This window comes from Zootoca vivipara, chromosome 7 (assembly GCF_965207765.1).
Source record: "Zootoca vivipara chromosome 7, rZooViv2.hap1.1, whole genome shotgun sequence".
Lineage (NCBI taxonomy): Eukaryota > Metazoa > Chordata > Lepidosauria > Squamata > Lacertidae > Zootoca > Zootoca vivipara.
In genome coordinates this window covers 61,385,313-61,403,737 of record NC_142590.1, presented here as the reverse complement: position 1 = coordinate 61,403,737, position 18,425 = coordinate 61,385,313, and the positions used below count along the sequence as shown (strand labels likewise).

At 42.8% G+C, this 18,425-nt stretch overlaps 1 protein-coding gene across 3 annotated transcripts in view; it reads left to right on the top strand.

The window, feature by feature from the left end:
• Window positions 1–17,504, top strand: part of SLC16A1 (solute carrier family 16 member 1) — a 46,503-nt gene extending 28,999 nt beyond the window's left edge. For all 3 annotated transcript variants that reach the window (XM_035122443.3, XM_035122441.3, XM_035122442.3), the window contains exons 2-5: window positions 126–383; window positions 10,321–10,464; window positions 11,983–12,849; window positions 13,520–17,504. In XM_035122443.3, the coding sequence (XP_034978334.1) occupies window positions 167–383; window positions 10,321–10,464; window positions 11,983–12,849; window positions 13,520–13,797 (1,506 nt within the window). In that variant the 5' untranslated portion in view covers window positions 126–166 and the 3' untranslated portion in view covers window positions 13,798–17,504. The remainder of the gene's footprint in view (window positions 1–125; window positions 384–10,320; window positions 10,465–11,982; window positions 12,850–13,519) is intronic.
• Window positions 17,505–18,425: the final 921 nt, after the last annotated feature.

Here is an 18,425-nt window from a genome sequence, read left to right as displayed (position 1 = left end):
CTTCTGTATAGGTGTAGACTAGGGAAGTTTCAGCTTGTAGAATGTGGCTCATTTCAAGAGACTTAGAGGGGGGGGGAATGGAATGATTCCGCAACCCTAATGATCTTACTCTGTTTTCTTCACAGATCTTTGATTTCTAGTTGAATTTGCTACCACTTCAATCAAGATGCCACCAGCAATTGGAGGCCCCGTGGGATACACGCCACCAGAAGGAGGGTGGGGCTGGGCAGTAGTTGTTGGTGCCTTTATCTCTATAGGCTTTTCCTATGCATTCCCAAAATCCATCACGGTATTCTTTAAAGAGATAGAAATCATCTTCGAAGCATCTAGCAGCAAAGTGTCCTGGATTTCTTCCATTATGTTGGCGGTTATGTATGCAGGAGGTAAGTTTGCAAGCAAAATAAAGCTGCGTGCCTTTACTGTGTTATATGTGGAGGCTTAATTATAATTGTGACTCCTAATTTAATTTGTTAGAGGCGAAATATTCATTAATAGATTTGTTGTGGGTACCTTGTTTAGTTTACACCCACACTGTATATTTAAATCAGTCTTATACCACCTTTAACTGTTATGGCTTCCTCAAAGAATCTTGGGAACTGTAGATTCACTGTAGGTTAAGGATGTCCAGAGTTGCTAGGAGACCCCTCACAGAACTATAGTTCTCAGGTCTCGTAAGAGAGAAGCAGTGACTTAAAATGATATATGAGCACTTTAAATAAATGGTGTGGATGTGACCCTTAGTTTTCCATGTGGTAGAATGAATTCTTGATACCCAAAATGGGGTGGGGGTGGGGTGGAGAAAACCCAACCCCAAACCTAACTTTTCGTCCTCCTTTACAAAGCTGAAAACAAAATATTTCCAGGGTACTATTTCTCTGCTTAATTCTGACCTGGCAGTCTTTCTGGTGTGCCTCTCTGACATCATTTGTAAGGAGTCGGCTCTAAGTTAGCTAATTATTATTATTCTTTATTAAATTTGTATTTTACCCTTCGTCCAAAAATCACAGGATAGTTCACAACATAAAAATACAAGATGAGAACACAAAATACATTAAACAAAACAAAACCAATAGTTTCCCCCCTCCCCCATATACATTAAAAAAACACAATGGAATGCTCAATCAGCTAAAGGCGGCCTGGTTATAAAGGAATGTTATCGCATGGCGCCTAAAGATACTAATGAAGACACCAGGTGAGTCTCCCAGGGGAGAGCATTCCACAACTGTTCTCATGTTGCCACTCCTCTGGTACCTCTTGTGGAGGAGACACACGAAGATGGGCCTTAGATGATGACTGCAGGGTTTGGGCCAGTTCATATAGGAAGAGATGCTCCCTGAGGCACTGCTGTCCTGAACCATTTAAGACTTTATAAGTCAAAACTGGCGCTTTGAGTTGGGCCCAGAAACTAATTGGCAGCCAGTGCAGTTTGGCCAGGATCAGTGTAATATTCCCAAACCATCTTGCCCTAGTGAGCAGCCTGGCTGCTGAATTCTGTACCGGCTGAATTTTCTGAACCATTATCAGAGGCAGCTGGACATACAGCACATTTGTTTAGTTGTTTAGTTGTGTCTGACTCTTCGTGACCCAATGGACCAGAGCACGCCAGGCACTCCTGTCTTCCACTGCCTCCCGCAGTTTGGTCAGACTCATGTTGGTAGCTTTGAGAACACTGTCCAACCATCTCGTCCTCTGTTGTCCCCTTCTCCTTGTGCCCTCAATCTTTCCCAACATCAGGGTCTTTTCAAGGGAGTCTTCTCTTCTCATGAGGTGGCCAAAGTATTGGAGCCTCAGCTTCAGGATCTGTCCTTCCAGTGAGCACTCAGGGGTGATTTCCTTAAGAATGGATAGGTTTGATCTTCTTGCAGTCCATGGGTCTCTCAAGAGTCTCCTCCAGCACCATAATTCAAAAGCATCAATCCTTTGGCGATCAGCCTTCTTTATGGTCCAGCTCTCACTTCCATACATCACTACTGGGAAAACCATAGCTTTAACTATACGGACCTTTGTTGGCAAGGTGATGTCTCTGCTTTTTAGGTGGCAAGGTGATGTCTCTGCTTTTTAGGTGGCAAGGTGATGTCTCTGCTTTGCTTTAGAAGCTGGCGTCTTTTAATTTCGGGACTGCTGTCACCATCTGCAGTGATCATGGAACCCAAGAAAGTAAAATCTCTCACTGCCTCCATTTCTTCCCCTTCTATTTGCCAGGAGGTGATGGGACCAGTGGCCTTGATCTTAAGTTTTTTTGATGTTGAGCTTCAGACCATATTTTGCGCTTTCCTCTTTCACCCTCATTAAAAGGTTCTTTAATTCCTCTTCACTTTCTGCCATCATGGTTGTGTCATCAGCATATCTGAGGTTGTTGATATTTCTTCCGGCAATCTTAATTCCGGCTTGGGATTCATCCAGTCCAGCCTTTCGCATGATGAATTCTGCATATAAGTTAAATAAGCAGGGAAACAATATACAGTTGTCGTACTCTAACCTAAAGAAAATAAAAATTGTCCAGTAGCACCTTAGAGACCAACTAAGTTTGTTCTTGGTATAAGCTTTCGTGTGGAAGCACACTTCCTCAGCAGGATGGGACTTCTAATTCTCCTTAGAAGCTATGGATGTTTCTTACTGGCATCTCACTGTGCAACATGTGTGATACATGGTTAACTATTTTCAGAGGTCTTGACCTGATAAAGCAGGATCTTTACAAATAAATCTGAGAAATGAAGAATGTGAGAGTGTGAAATTTTTAAATACACTTTTATGCAAGAGAAATCTGAACCAGGCCAACATCGCTTTAATGTTAGTGTATAATTTATGTGCTACCATGCAAGGTGTATAAACCTTGCATGAAAGCACATGAATTGTATACTAACATTGAGGCAATGGTGGCCTGGTTTGAACTTCACATGCCTAGTTCCAGAAAAGTAGGATTTGTTGATTGGGAGTGACCAGTGAGGTCAAGCATTTCCCCCACTTCCTGGTGTGAAAGGTGCACTTAAAACCACAAGTTTCCTGCTATGAAGATTGCGAAAACGAAACAAAAACCCTCTGGCTTAGAACCCTCAAGGTGTATTCTATGATGCTGGGTGTGACGAAATGTCCTCCCTCTCTATTGCTAAAAATGCGACACAGGAATCCAGGGGTGAAACCACCCTCCCTCTTCTCCTGCTGCCTTAAAAATAAACCCCTTTTACTTGTGGGTTTCTTAGTAAAGAGAGTCTTCCAGCTTACGTGGCCTGGTATCTTGAGAAACTCTAGGCTGTTTGACGGAATAACCTCTTGCCTACAGTAAAGGGTCTCACTCAGTTTGATTCCCCACTGCAAAAGTTTGCCCTTTCCACTCTGGCAACTTTGTGGCACCCCAGGTTATCCTCCTAAGCCTCCTCAGTGAAACTCTTAAGACACAAACTGTCGCCTCTATTCCCGAGGTAAGTTTTGTCCTCTATTGAGCCACCACTTCTGTGAGTTTTGATACCCAGCTGGAATAACTAGGAACATCCACTTTTAATATAACATTTAAGAAAGCTTTATTTAGACTAGATGACTTTTAAATACGTAATGGTTTCATGTGTACAGGCTCTTAGATCATATTCTTAGTTTCATTTAACAATGGCTAGATAATATAATTCAATTAAACTCCTCAGAACACTTTTAAGATCTCCTACTCCAACCGCCTCCAGGCACTCACACAGGACCTTCACTGCCTTCACTGGTTCTGATTTGAAAGAGAGTGTTCTGTGTATAGAATGTTCTGTGTACAGTATAGAAATAGAGAAGCTAACAAGATACATCTGATTTAAATTTTATTTGAACTGAATTATTTCCAGTCTGTTTTCAAGCTACAGGACAAAGATCCCATTATTTGTCATAGGCATCTGAAATACAGGATTTGAAAGGCTTGGGGCTATTGAGTGCAGTGTCCAGTTTTCTTTTTTAAAGCAACTTCTCCCCCCTTTTGTGCAGGGAAGTGGTCCTGGTTAGTGAATAGTACTCTGTATCTAGTAATCTGTATCTTGCCCCCCTCACTCTCATGTTCTTTCTCAACGCTCATATTCTCAGTATTCCTCTCACTCATCCATGCCAACTCATTTCTCTGTATCCAACAAAAATCCAGACAGTGCAAACAGAATGTTATGTAAACTGTACCCTTTACTAACTTAGGTACAAGACTGAGTTTTGGCTGCCTTGATGCAGTATGTTGCCAGATCCGGGATATTGTCCTGTAGTTGGAGAAGGTAGAGACACCCTCCCTCCCAAGCTACTGCCTAATAGGAATCTCAGCCATGGCAATTGTAGCAAAACTGATGCATGCCATGGAAAAAGGGGCCCAGGCTATGCTGAGTCAAGAGACTTTCTCAGGGCAGATAGAAAACAAATATATATATTCCATTTGCTTCTGATACTAAAGCAAACACCTCTTTAAAAACCCTAAAACCACTGATAAAAATCAGCCTATTGGCTACATTTGGATGAGATGCTAAATCAGGGGTCAACAAACTTTCAGCAGGGGGTCGGTCCACTTTCCCTCAGACCTTGTTGGGGGCCGAACTATATTTTGAAAAAAATAATGAACGAATTCCCATGCCCCTCAAATAACCCAGAGATGCATTTTAAATTTAGCACACATTCTACTAGTGTAAAAACACGCTGATTCCTGCCTACCCATGTGCTAAATTAGGCATCCCCAAACTGCGGCCCTCCAGATGTTTTGGCCTACAATTCCCATGATCCTTAGCTAACAGGACCAGTGGTCAGGCATGATGGGAATTGTAGTCCAAAACATCTGGAGGGCCGAAGGTTGGGGATGCCTGTGCTAAATGGAAGGAGCAAGCCTAATCTGCCCCATGGCTCCCCTTCCCCTGTTCTGCATGGCTGCGAGAAGTCTGGAAGCTTTTGCTTTCTCTTAATTGGACTTCCTGAGTTGTCTTAATTAGGGATCAGGGCTTAAACTTAGTTCATTTCAAAACAAGATACCTTCAAGTACTGGTGAAGCTAACATAGTTTGCATTAAACCATGATCCTCAGTGCAGAAGAAACTGAAAGCTGAAGTTAAGGAATGCGAAAGCTTCCTAACTCAACACCCTCAACTTTATGGGAGGAAGGTAAGGGAGTGGCAGGGCACTCAAGCCGAGGAGGATAGGTTTAGTGTTTACCACAAAAGTAAATAGATCTGAACAGATCTGTCATATATTACTCAAGTTAAAAAAAAAAAGCACTACTGTATAACAGTTTGTAAAACAGCCGATTCTCTTCACATTCTAACCTGATGTTTCCCTTTTGGGATGACATGGCATAAGTTCCTCCTTTGGAAGCAGAGCTGGGTATCTGGCTTCAATGCTACTACAGTGTTGGTGGGCCAGACTTCTGATTTGCATTTTGCCTCAAAAAGCAAGTGACGTTGTTGCATGAGACTTTCCCTTGGAAGGGAACAGTCTCTGCTTTGTCCTTATTCAGTTGGTGAGGCAACCAGCAGTCTTCCCTGCTTCAGTGTTACAACAAGCACGTAAACTGACTTAATGAGACGTCTGTGATTATTTGCATTTAAAGTTTAGATAATTCGTTTTCTAATCGTCCTATTTCTAATCGATGCTCCTCCAGCCCTTGCTCTTCTCTCTTCATGGGCTGGGGATGCAGAGGGGAGAGGCGCCCAGAGTCTTCTGGGCTCAACCTGGAGCTCCCCAGCCAGCCTTCCCAAGCTCTCTCGAGGCTGCTCCTGCCCAGCACATGAGTTGGCTTGAGGGAGGGCAAACAGAGCTGCAGGAGGGTGGGCCAAACTGTGGAGCCCAAACAGCAAATGGAGGAGGGCGGGAAATGGGAATCCCTTGCAGCTCCTTCCCTGAGGAGGCACTAAACATGTAAGGGAGGGAAGGTGGGCTGTGTAAACACAAGGGGAACTAAGGCACAGAGAAGTAGCACACACAGATTTCTGAGGTGATTTCTGTGAACCCAGCAGGGGTCAGTTTTGCCAACCCCCTAGTTTCGCCTCTGATTGCCAAAGTCCTTTTCCCCCTAGGATGCCTGTCCCCTTTCCTCCTCCTCCTCCTCCTCCTCCTCCTCCTCCTCCTCCTCCTCCTCCTCCTCCTCCTCATTATTATTATTACCACCAAGTGCATAAAGCTGAATGTGCACAAGTTAAATGCATGTAAGTTGTGGGTGGGTGAAGATTGGCTTTTCCTTTGTTTGGAATAATAAGAGAAAATGAGATGTTTGTTTCTAAGATGGGACATGATTATTTCATTAGCTGTTGGTATACTTCCAAAATATGCAGGCTCCAAAGAGCAATATTTTCTGGTTTCACTTGGCTATAAATGTCGTGATTTATTTTTTTTTGGCTTATTTGTGGCTGACCTTGCTAAGAGTGTGGCTTACTTAGTTTATATGCTTGTTTGCACTGTTGTCCTTTAAACCATTTTCCAGTAAACTGAATCTTTTTTATTAAAATTGCATATTTGCCCAGAAAAGGACTGCTCTTTTTCAAGGCAGTGACTAAAAACTTGGTGGAAGCTCTGCTGTTTAGGAGTTTCATATAACCACATGTCAAAGTTCATGTTCTGCAAAACTTTGCATAAGCCGCTCCGTTGATAGATGAGATTTTACTCCCATGAAGTGAAATGTAATTTGGCTGTGTGCTCCCTCTGTCAACTGGACTTGAATTCTGCCAATTCTCCCTTTTATAACATGGTACAATTCAGTAGTGTCCTCTTAACAAACACAGAACTTTAGTGTTTAATATCCATGTGACACTCTAAGCTATTGTGGGCTTTGTGTAGGTGTTCTGCAGCTGCTGAAGCATCTGGATGTTGCAATGATATAAGAAAAGACTGCTGCACAAAAGCAGTAGCTGCAGAATGCTGCATGCAAAGTGCCATTCCTATATAAAACAAGTGGGTGAACTGTGGTCTGGGGGCCACATGTGGCTCCAACCTAATTTTATGCTCCTTCTGACACATCCTAAAGCTGCTCTGCTTCTCCATCTGATCAGAATTCCTTCCTTCCTGCATGCCCTCTGTTTTCCTGGCTTTTAACAGTGACCCACTTTTATGTAGTTTCAGTAGAAGTTGAAAGGATGTTATTTTATTTGATGAAAATAAATGTGGGTTTGTTTTAAATTACCTTTTGTTGTACTTATTTACTCTCTCTCTCTCTCTGTGTGTGTGTGTGTGTGTGTGTGTGTGTGTGTGTGTGAGAGAGAGAGAGAGAGAGAGAGAGAGAGAGAGAGAGAGAGAGAAGCACATTTAAGTCTGAAAGGAATTAATTTTATTTGTTTTCCAGAACAGTAGTTATTTTGGTTTGTTGTACTAAAAAATCCTCTTACCTAATTATTTGAGTGATACTGTCAAACCCAGCAGGTCTTAAGTTCTGAGTAGACCTCCATAGGATTGGACATTCTCATCCAAGGGTAAAAGGTAAAGGGACCCCTGACCATTAGGTCCAGTCATGACAGACTCTGGGGTTGCGGCGCTCATCTCACGTTATTGGCCAAGGGAGCCGGCGTACAGCTTCCAGGTCATGTGGCCAGCATGACAAAGCCGCTTCTGGCGAACCAGAGCAGCACACGGAAACGTTGTTTAACTTCCCACTGTAGCGGTACCTATTTATCTACTTGCACTTTGACGTGCTTTCGAACAGCTAGGTTGGCAGGAGCTGGGACTGAGCAGTGGGAGCTCACCCCGTCGCAGGGATTCGAACCGCCGACCTTCTGATCGGCAAGCTCTAGGCTCTGTGGTTTAACCCACAGCACCACCCGCCCCAATCCAAGGGTAGCTACAGTTAAAATTGAAGCAGTCTCCTTTCAGATTAGTTAATCCATAATGCCTTTGTTTCCAGCTCCATTCTTGGTCATTCTTTGCATGTGGCCCCAACGTACTTCTTGAGGGAAACAGTGTCTACCCACCCCTGCTACAGGCAAAATTTCAAGGCAGAAAATTTCCATGATTTATTTGGGTAGCATTTGCCATTCAAAAAGAAAATTATGGGCAAGGTGTCATGGTGCAGTGGCTGTGCATATGAAGAGTCCCATATTGTCTTTCTGCCAAAATTAGTATGATTTTAGTTAAAGGGCACGGTAGATTGTATGCATGGTTAAGCATGGTTATGCATGTTAAGATCCAACAAGCTTGTGAAGAGTAGAGCAGGTACGACTTTAGCACTGAAGGTGAGAGTCATCTTTGGATTGGCAATCTACTTGGTTCCTCCTCAGAATCTAACTCTACCTACAACCTCCTTCCCAGCTGACTCTTGAGACCTCCTGGGGACCAGATGGGGCTCATCCTAACCCACTGGGACCCTTCCCAGGAACATCAAACTGTAGCTCTTCAAGCTTCTCCCACCCTTCTGGGGGGGGGAGCCAGGGCCAGCTCTAGGTAGACCTCCGGCGGTGCAGGGCACCACGACGCTGGCCCGCCAGGAGGGCGCCGCGAGTTGCGCCTGCCCGCTGGCCGGCCGGTCCGCCAGTTCGACGCGCAGCTGCTCCCGCCCGCCCACCGCGCTGGGGAACGGGGCGGGGGGGGGGCGGAGGGATCCATCGCTCTTCGGCACCAGGGGCGCTTAAGACGGCCCTGGGGGGAGCACTTCATAGACCTATGCCTGAGACCTTGGATTTTGGTTGGCTGGACAGGGCAACTTCATATGTATTCAGGCCTGGAATTTGGGAGCCCCATATTTAATTCTTGAGATTTCTTATGAATCGGTTATTTGGCTACACAGCTGTAAAATGCACTAATCCCTTTACCATGATTTTTAAAAAAGCTTTATTAGGAAAATAATAACTGACACACAGAAAGGAAACTGCTGTACTTTGTGTACTTCTCTAAAAACAGTACCAAGTGGGACAAGATGTGACCCAAATGGAACTTGTTGGGATTTCTGAATGCCTTGTTTTTGGTTTGTTTGTTTTCTTAAACTAGGATGCTGTTATCAAGGCCAGCAAACTTCCATTTAGTTATCCAGGGTCACCATGGGGCTGAGTACCTTGTTATCTGTTAATGGAAAAACCAGATCAGTTAATATTCAGGGCATGCACATTTGGGTTTATTTAAATGGGCTTTATTATCAGTCCTAAATCACTGTTTGCTTTGGATTTAGGGTACTTTTTTAATAAAATTCTTTAAATACTGCCATGTAGCTTTATCAGTCTCATACCTTTTGGTTGGTAATTAAAAGAATATAGTATATAGCAGTACATAAAAGATATTGACTAGAGAGGATTTCAGCTGTGATTGCAGCTACTGACTAGCTTGGAATTTGATACACAACTAATACTAAAATTCCCTCTCTTGTTTTCACTGTTTTATATCTGGTTGAAACTGTTCAATTCATCTGTTATGCCAGTCGTCAAACTACTTTTTACCACTCAAGGAGTTGCCTTGGAGCTAAATCATACATTTATATATTTGGTAAAAAAAAAACGAGTTTACTACAGACTGCCTACTCTCACACCTACAGTGTGTGGTTGTCATAGGAAAAATCCTGCTGTCACCTGTATTAGCCTGTAGCAAATTGTTCACAGATCCTAGGGCTTGCTGATCAGAAGGTCAGCTGTTCGAATCCCCACAGCGGGGGGGGGGGGTCCTGTTGTTCGGTCCCTGCTCCTGCCAACCTAGCAGTTTGAAAGCACGTCAAAGTGCAAGTAGATAAATAGGTACTGTTCCGACGGGAAGGTAAACAGTGTTTCCGTGCGCAGCTCTGGTTCGCCAGAAGCGGCTTAGTCATGCTGGCCACATAACCTGGAAGCTGTATGCCCGCTCCCTCGGCCAGTAAAGCGAGATGAGCGCCGCAATCCCAGAGTCGTCCGCGACTGGACCTAACAGTCAGGGGTCCCTTTACCTTTATTCCTGTTCTGCTACCCATTCTTCATTTTGTAAGTTGTTTATGAAATGCTAATTCAGCCAGTTCTGCTGTGTGGACATGCCCTTAATATACAACCCTAATCCATGGGTCATCAGCATGACTCCTGTGGGTGCAGTGGTCTACTCCTGATGCCATTGGAGCATCTCTAACCACCTCCTTCACTGCCCCCCTTGGTCATGAGGTGCGATGATGATTGCCCTTTTCTTCCTTGAAAGGTACATAGAGTGGAAGTTAAGGAAGTTGGAATTTCTACACCTACACCTACACACACAAACACACATGCACAGTGCCATTTACAAAAGTCACTCAACTTGTAGGAATAGCTTCTCATGGTGTTGGAGTGGGAATGCGCTTTTCCAGAAGCAGAGCTCCAGTTGCAGTTCTTCAATCCAAATATGGATCAGGCTAGGAGAAGCAAGCTAATCTTTAACATGGTGATTCATGATCTAGATAACTATTGTCCTTTCGATTTTCTCCTAGGTCCCATCAGCAGTATCCTGGTGAACAAGTATGGCAGCCGGCCAGTCATGATGGCAGGCGGCTGCCTTTCAGGGTGTGGCTTGATTGCTGCCTCTTTCTGTAATACAGTGGAAGAGCTTTACTTTTGTGTTGGGGTTGTAGGAGGTGAGTGGCACAGCTGCAAAACATCTACTTCTTCCTTGTGTAATCTCAGAAGGATCTGAGAAGGATGCAAAGAAACTAGTGTAGCCTATGAAACAGAGCTGAAAGGATCATAACAAGTAATTGCATAGGCTTTTAGAAGGGCTAAAGTGATGTCAATTTTTGTTTTCCCTTTTGTTTCAAGTGAAGACCTTTTTATTTGCTCAGGCTTTTTAGCTGTTGTGTTTTTCAATTTTTTAAAAAGATCCTACTCACTCTGCTGAGGCTCACAGGAGACTTTCTTCAGGCTCCATCTTATCATAGCTGCCAAGTTTTCCATTTTCTCACGAGGAAGCCTATTCAGCATAAGGGAAAATCCCTTTAAAAAAGGGATAACTTGGCAGCTATGAATCTTATCCCAGTAGTTTTTCAATCCTCCTTTGGGTTTTATATTTAATATTTAAGACTGTTTTATGGTTTTTAATTGTTGTCTGCCTTAAGTGCTCAAAATTAAATAAGCTTGCTGAAAGATACAGAGCAGCCCAGGAGAGAATTGCATGGCTTCTTCTTTGTATGCACCTCTCTCGGCAGGAAGCTAGAGGGTGCCCAGAGTCCACTGTGTTTTGAAGAGAGGCAGTGGGTCAAAAGGAAAGGAGGGTACATTGCCCTCAACCCAGCAGTTACCCCTCTTCGGGGAATCAGGTGTCACCACAGAGACTTCTGTGTTGATGTCTCATTTTGAAGCTCCGCATGGAAGATGCAGCATATAACAACCACCTCTTCCAACCTTGGATTGTGACTGCAAAGCACAGCACTGCTTCTTACCTTGCAGGTGCCCCTCCTGGGAAACAAATGGGGCACTTGTCAGGTAAGAACCCATCACTCACAGTCTATCCCTACACTGTTTAGTGCAGGCACCCCAAACTGCGGACCTCCAGATGTTTTGGCCTACAACTCCCATGATCCCTAGCTAACAGGACCAGTGGTCAGGGATGATGGGAATTGTAGTCCAAAACATCTGGAAGGCCGAAGTTTGGGGATGCCTGGTTTAGTGTCTTGACTCTTTCAGCGTGTGCTTGGGTTTGTTTGTTTTTAAAGACCTAAATCGCCTATACCTTAAATCCTTTGAATCTCTGTTTCATACATATGTCAACAGTGTAGAAGCTGAGTCAGAAAATCACACCCCACCTTCCTAGTAGCTCAAAACAGCAAATAAGAGTACACAGTTTCTCTCACTCAGCGTACTTCAGTACAGTGGTACCTCGGTTTGCGACCGCAATCCGTTCCACCAAGGCGTTCGCTCGCCGAAGGCACGCTTCTGCTTCTGTGCACACACACGCTGCGCAGATCGCTTCTGCGCATGCGACTCTGCAGAACCCGGATGTAAACACTTCCGGGGCCGCGGCGTTCTCTCGTCGAAGCATTTGTAAACGGAGGTAGTCGTAAACCAAGGTTCCACTGTACAGTAAATATGTTCTCTAAAGCAGTGGAATTGCAGAGCTGCCATTATCCTACCCTTAATTCAACTTTTTCTGTTCCCAGGCCTTGGACTTGCATTTAATTTAAACCCAGCCCTGACCATGATTGGCAAGTACTTCTACAAGAAGCGCCCATTGGCTAATGGACTGGCTATGGCAGGCAGTCCTGTGTTCTTGTCTACGCTGGCTCCCATGAACCAGTATTTCTATAGCATTTTTGGATGGAGAGGAAGCTTCTTAATCCTCGGCGGCCTCTTGCTGAACTGTTGTGTTGCTGGGTCTCTGATGAGACCGATAGGTCCCAAGCCGGAGCCGCCAAAGAAAGAAGTTAAGGAAGTGTTGCAGGAGGCTGGCAAAGCAGGGGCAAAAGAAGATGGAGCAGGAGATGTCAGCGCAGACCTTATTGCTGGGAAGTCTAAAAAGCAGAAAAGCACAGTTTTGGCAACTGTTAACAAGTTTTTGGATTTGTCTCTCTTCACGCATCGTGGCTTCTTGCTCTACCTGTTTGGCAACGTGGTTATGTTTTTTGGACTCTTTACTCCATTAGTCTTTCTCAGTAATTATGGGAAGAGTATGCATTTCTCTAAAGAATCTTCTGCCTTTTTGCTCTCCATTCTAGCCTTTGTAGATATGGTTGCCAGGCCATCCATGGGGTTGGTAGCAAACACCAAGTGGGTGAGGCCCAGAATCCAGTACTTCTTTGCTGTGTCTGTAGTTTATAATGGAGTGTGCCACCTTTTGGCCCCTATATCCACCACCTATGCCGGCTTTTGCATCTATGCTGGGTTTTTCGGATTCGCCTTTGGCTGGCTCAGCTCTGTCTTGTTTGAAACACTGATGGATCTAGTTGGAGCTCAACGGTTCTCCAGTGCTGTTGGTTTGGTGACTATTGTGGAATGCTGCCCTGTTCTTTTGGGACCCCCTCTCCTAGGTAAGAGTATTTTCTGTATTTCTCTTGCAGAGGGCTGTGTATGGGGATACATTTGCCTTTTGGTGAGAGAGAAGGGGGCAAGAAGGTTAGTCATGGGTGAGGAAGCTTAGTTCTGGGGGCCAATTGCTGCCCTCCAAACCTCTCTATCTGGCCTGCTGAACTCTCCCCAGGCAATACTGCAGCCCTACTCCTTGAGTGTTTTTGCCTGGCTGGAATGTGTCCTCATGGTTGCCTCGATAGAGGGGTGTGTGGTGAAACTAGCCTATGCTATGAAGATAACATTTGCATTTGTTGCCTTGCCCACTTTTGAATCTGGCCTCACCTACCAAAAGCAAGTTGTGCCCAGAAGGTGTTCCAGATGGGTATAGGGCCTTCATTCTGAAAAAGATTTCCTTTCCCTCCAGAGTCAGAATTATGTTGCTGTATGCAAATGCCAGAAAAGTGATCTCATCAGCCTGTGGTACAGTTCCCATATCCCTGTATTACATATTTTATGGTGGAGCTGATCCAGCTTACAACATACGGATTTTTTTACTTGTGTAGGGGGGAAAGGGAGAGGAGGACATTCCCACACTCCTTGGTATTAAGGCAGAGACTTTCTCGTCTAGCCATGAAGTAAAACGCTAATGATCTTTTAATGTACTCTTCTCCCCCCCCCTTGTCCTATTAGGTAGACTCAATGATATGTATGGTGACTACAAATACACCTATATGGCGTGTGGCATCATCTTGATTGTCTCTGGGATCTTCCTGTTTATTGGAATGGGCATCAATTACCGTATGCTGGCAAAAGAGCAGAAGGCTGAGGACAAGCAGAGGGCTGAAGCGAAAGAAGAAGAAACCAACATTGATGAGGCTGAAAAGCAAAAAGAACCCAGTAATGATGTGGCCAGTCTGCCCCAGAAAAGCACAGAAGATAGTGTGAAAGAGGAGGATAGCCACATGTGAGAGAGACTGGTATCTTAAATCCAGGAGGGCGTGATGAAAGATTATCAATATGATACGTTGTGCTTGGGTGTGGGGAGCACTGTTGGTAGTGAACAGTGGGGAGAAGTTTATAAATCAGGTGATTTTTTTTAAAAAAAGCTGCAAATTGTCTTTTTATCAGCATTTGACAGTAGCAGAGCTCAATGGGCAGTGCCATCTTTTTATTGGGTATTGGGTGGGGAGGGAGGGAAATTTTTATACTCTGGCTTTTTTAACAGTAATGTGAATGTACTAATATGTGCCTTAGAGCTTCCACATTTAGGCTGTTCTGGAAAAGCCTTACCTTAGTTCTACAAACTGTTCCACTTAGAATTTTGTAGTCTGCTTAGGTTATATCTGTAAAGGATATCTTGACTACTTTTTATGCAGTAGGTTTCAAGGTTGGGTGTTAAATAAACACGACTTCACGTGCTTCTAAATATTGTTACGGCCAGACTTGGTAGAAGTACAAATAGCTTTGGAGCATAGGTGATGAAAAGGTTGGTGGAGTTTTAATCAATATTATTGCAGTCCTGATGTTTCTAGATTCCAGGTATATGCCAGCTTGATTGTGTTTCTAACATTTCATCATTGTGGGTTTTTGTTTAGTTAAAGTCCCTTCCTGGTTAAATGTGAGTTCTCGCCATTTGAATAAAATATGCAAAGAGACATTTCCATTGTCTTTCACTTGACTTATTATGGAGTCAAGCCTACTTTTTCATCACCATTACTTTACTTACTGGTTGTCATCAGACTAGAATGTCTGTCTTGAGAAAACATTTTGAAATGAAACGGGTATCTTTGCAAGTGGTTGAGTTGGTTACTTTGTGCGTGCCTTGTGCATTGAGAGAACCCTCATTTATACCATTTTTCTATACCCATTTGACTCATTCAGTGTCTGAGCTTAGCTTTGGAATAGGAAAGACTAAGGGTGTCACCCTAAGCACAGCTGCTTGCTTACTAACCTCACCATTTCCAAAGGGATGCATTTTCATTCTCATGTTCCTCTTTAAGTAGTGGCTGGGTGGCGATGAAATCTGGTATCCCGTTTTGTGGAGAGTAATGCTCAGAGAACAGTGTCTCAGCACTAGCTAAACCGTTGAGTAGATACTTCTTTCTAACCTGTGCTAAGGATAGATTGGTGGAAAAGCTGGACAGATACATTACTTTTTCTTAGTTCCTTGTGCTTTCTGATGTGGCAACTTACCCCAAATGGGCAAAGAATTTGAAATGAGATGTAGCTGCTCAACTGCAAGACACTTTATATGGTAATATATGGGAGAATCCTTTGTATATATTTATTCATTTTTATTAGTGAGAGTGAAAACCACACTTGGGAGGATAGCAGAGCCTCTTGCTAGTCATAAATCCTACTAAAAATTAACAAATAATCCTGTAAGACATTTACTTTTTCAAATACTTGCATCATCTCATTCACCCACCAAATGCTGGTAGTTTTTCCTGCTACTTTCAACAATTTTTCATAGCCACATTCCAAAGTGCACAAGTATATTGACATGTATCTTGTGAGTCATCTAGTTAGAAGATAGAGGCAAATGATCTCTGTGGGTTGCAAAGTTCAGTTCCAATAACTGAGCCCACATAGTTCAATGGGACTCACTCACAGATTAGTGTATATATAGAATTTCAGTCTAAGACATGCTGTTGTGAGTCATCCAATCTTGTGAAAACCTGTAGAATAGTATAAGTAACAGAAGCACAATTTTCTTGGAATGTACCTGGCGCTTGTGTGTGTGAACAGTGTGCGTTTCAGTGTGTGACTGCCGAAGTGAACATTAGCACCTTGCTTTATGCTTAAAATTTAGACACCCTTAGGCCAGAAAGATAGGTGGGGAACACTGAAAACAGCAATGTCTCCTCTGGTAATGTCTAGTAATACAAAATGCATTGCATGTGCCTTGGGCTCCTTCTTAGTCCCACACTACTCAGTTTCATTGGTTGCTGCTTGCAATGGCCAGGAAGCCCTTAGCATAATGACCTTGTTGTATGTTTTGTACTATTAGAGAGGAAGAGAAGATGCTCTTTGTTTTTGGTGGGAGACGCAAATATTCTGTTCATAATATTGTGATACTGCAGTAAATAGATACGTTTTTCAGCATGTTCTGGGAATCTGAACCCAGCTTAATATGAACCAAATTCCAGCTCTACAATTCTATGATTCTGTGATTTTGTGCAGTGTTTGCTTTTTGTTTTCCTGCAAACTAGTGTTCCATTCCAAACAGATGGTGTTTAAGTATTAATGGGTGTTCTTAGTGTTCTCAAATTTTTGGCCAGATACATTGAAATTCTGTTGGGTTTTTCCCTTCTAGTGTAGTGTATTTTGATGATCATCTGCACAGGAACTTCCTGTGCCTTTGATTTAGCAGTTTCGTGATAAGCCACAAGCACAGGAGGTTCCTCTGCAGGGACTGCTTTGTGCGACCTAAAAGCAGGTTTGCTGTGGGGCACATCAGTTTCTCCCTCCAACATTTCTACTTACAGCTGCAGACTTCATATTTAGAGCTTTTATATTGTGATTGGCCTCAAGTTGTAACAAGGAGGACCCTCCAGATCCCTTTGGATGAATAGCACACATTTGTGTGGCTTGTTTTGTGAAGATTTAATAACAGCAACTATCCCTGTAATGTGTAATATGTGATGTTATGAGTTTGTCCTTTGACAGGTAGGCAGATTGTAGGAAAATATACCACTACTGTACAAGCTTTCAGCACCAGAATGTTTGCTAATTTGAGTGGTGAAATGAATTATGATTAGTAACACTTAGCAATAATTTGTCAGTCCCCACAAAAAGTCCATGCATGCACATCCTTAAAGGCTAAATATAGCACGATGTTCTGGCAGGGGTGGCTAATCTGTGCCCCCCCCCAGATGTTGATGGACTCCAGCTCCCTTCAGTATCTCCCAGCATGGTGAATGGTGAGGGAAGATTGGAGGAGTTGTCCAATAACATCTGGGGGGCCATAGAATAGGCACCCCACTTCTATTAGTTTCCCTTCACTTACTAATACCAGTGTTTTTCATTAAAGGGTAGGAAATTGATTAACAAGTTTTAAACCTTTGATTCTCCTTCACTGTATATCCTACATTTTTTTTAAATCGAAGGTAAATTACTTCTCTGTGAAACTCTTGCCTTGTCAAAGCTTATACTGAAGAGAGAATTCTTACCAATTTGTTGGAAAGTCAAGTCTGCTTTCTTAGAATGTTATGCAAATAGTAGTTCTAATAACTGGCCCACACTTTTGGTTTATGGAAATAAAGCTGAACAAATTGATTTTGTGTTTTTCATTTGCTCACCCCAAATATGTAGATTCTGATAAGTAACCTTGTTGGGTTTTGTTTTTCTGTTTTTTTAAAAAAAGTTTCTGGAACTCTCTTGCCAGTATTACACAATGCACTGTGAAATCCTTTTCTGTTGTCTTGTTTGCTTAGGTTTCAGATTTTTTTTTGTAATTGCATTCTGCTCTAAAATTGTACAAAAAGGAACAGGTCAGGGTATTTTCATACTTTAGAATATGTTTGTTTATAAAGCCAATAGAGTATTTTGTATAAACAGATTTTATTGTACTGTTTTGAGCTGCGACATAAAACCAAGTTATGTTCAGAAGTTCCATGTGTCAAGAATTCATAATAACTGGTTCACATTGCAATAAACTAACAATGAAAAATTTCAGGTGTGATCAATGTTCTTTTTTAGTGCAAGGAGTCATGACTACAGCAGTACAGATGTATTTGTTCTCAATTATTACGTTTACTGGACTTTCATGCAATATGATTTTCCCGTCTCCTCCTTTTCTTCTCCCACAGCTGTGCACATACCCCCAAATCTGCTCCAGAGGGTCTTCCAACACACTGCAGCAGATTCTTAGTGGGAGCGTGCCACTGAGCTGAAGGGGATAGCATTATGATGTGGAAATCCTGGTGCATGAGTGGATGTCTGTTGCACTCACATACATGCACCAGTGGTTGCAAACCATTGCAACTATAGCCATCCTGGGAACATGATTGGAGAGTAGGGTAAAAATGCCTGTAATAAAATGAAAAGATAAAATAAATTCTCTATTTTAGTGTAAGGAACACGCTGGCAATCCCAAGCTAATTTGTGTTGCTACTGTTTCTTTTGGCATTTAGAATCAAATCAAATATGTTTATTCGGCTGTACGCCCATCATAAAACACAACACAACAAAACAAATCAAATAAAAACCACAGACTCATACAAACCACAGATAATATAACAGAATTCACAGCTCATGAGGACAAATATTAACAATTCAAAAAACATATCTTGAAGGTTTAAGATTAAGATTAAAAATTTAGGCGCCTAACTAAAATCAATATCTGATGTCATTAAAAAAAAAATTCTTATAACTATCAATAATCAGCTAACATTCCATTCCGTCTCTTGTACGAGAGGACGGCTGTTAGGAATTTAGCAACCTGTAGAGTGATATAAGGGTCCACATCTTGAAGAACCCAGGGCATTTAGAATGGCTCCCACTCTTCATTCATGAAACTGTATTTTAATTTAGCAAGGGTAGAGGTGGATGTCTACTTTGTAGAGAAGCTCTTTTGGGACATAAAGAACCCTGC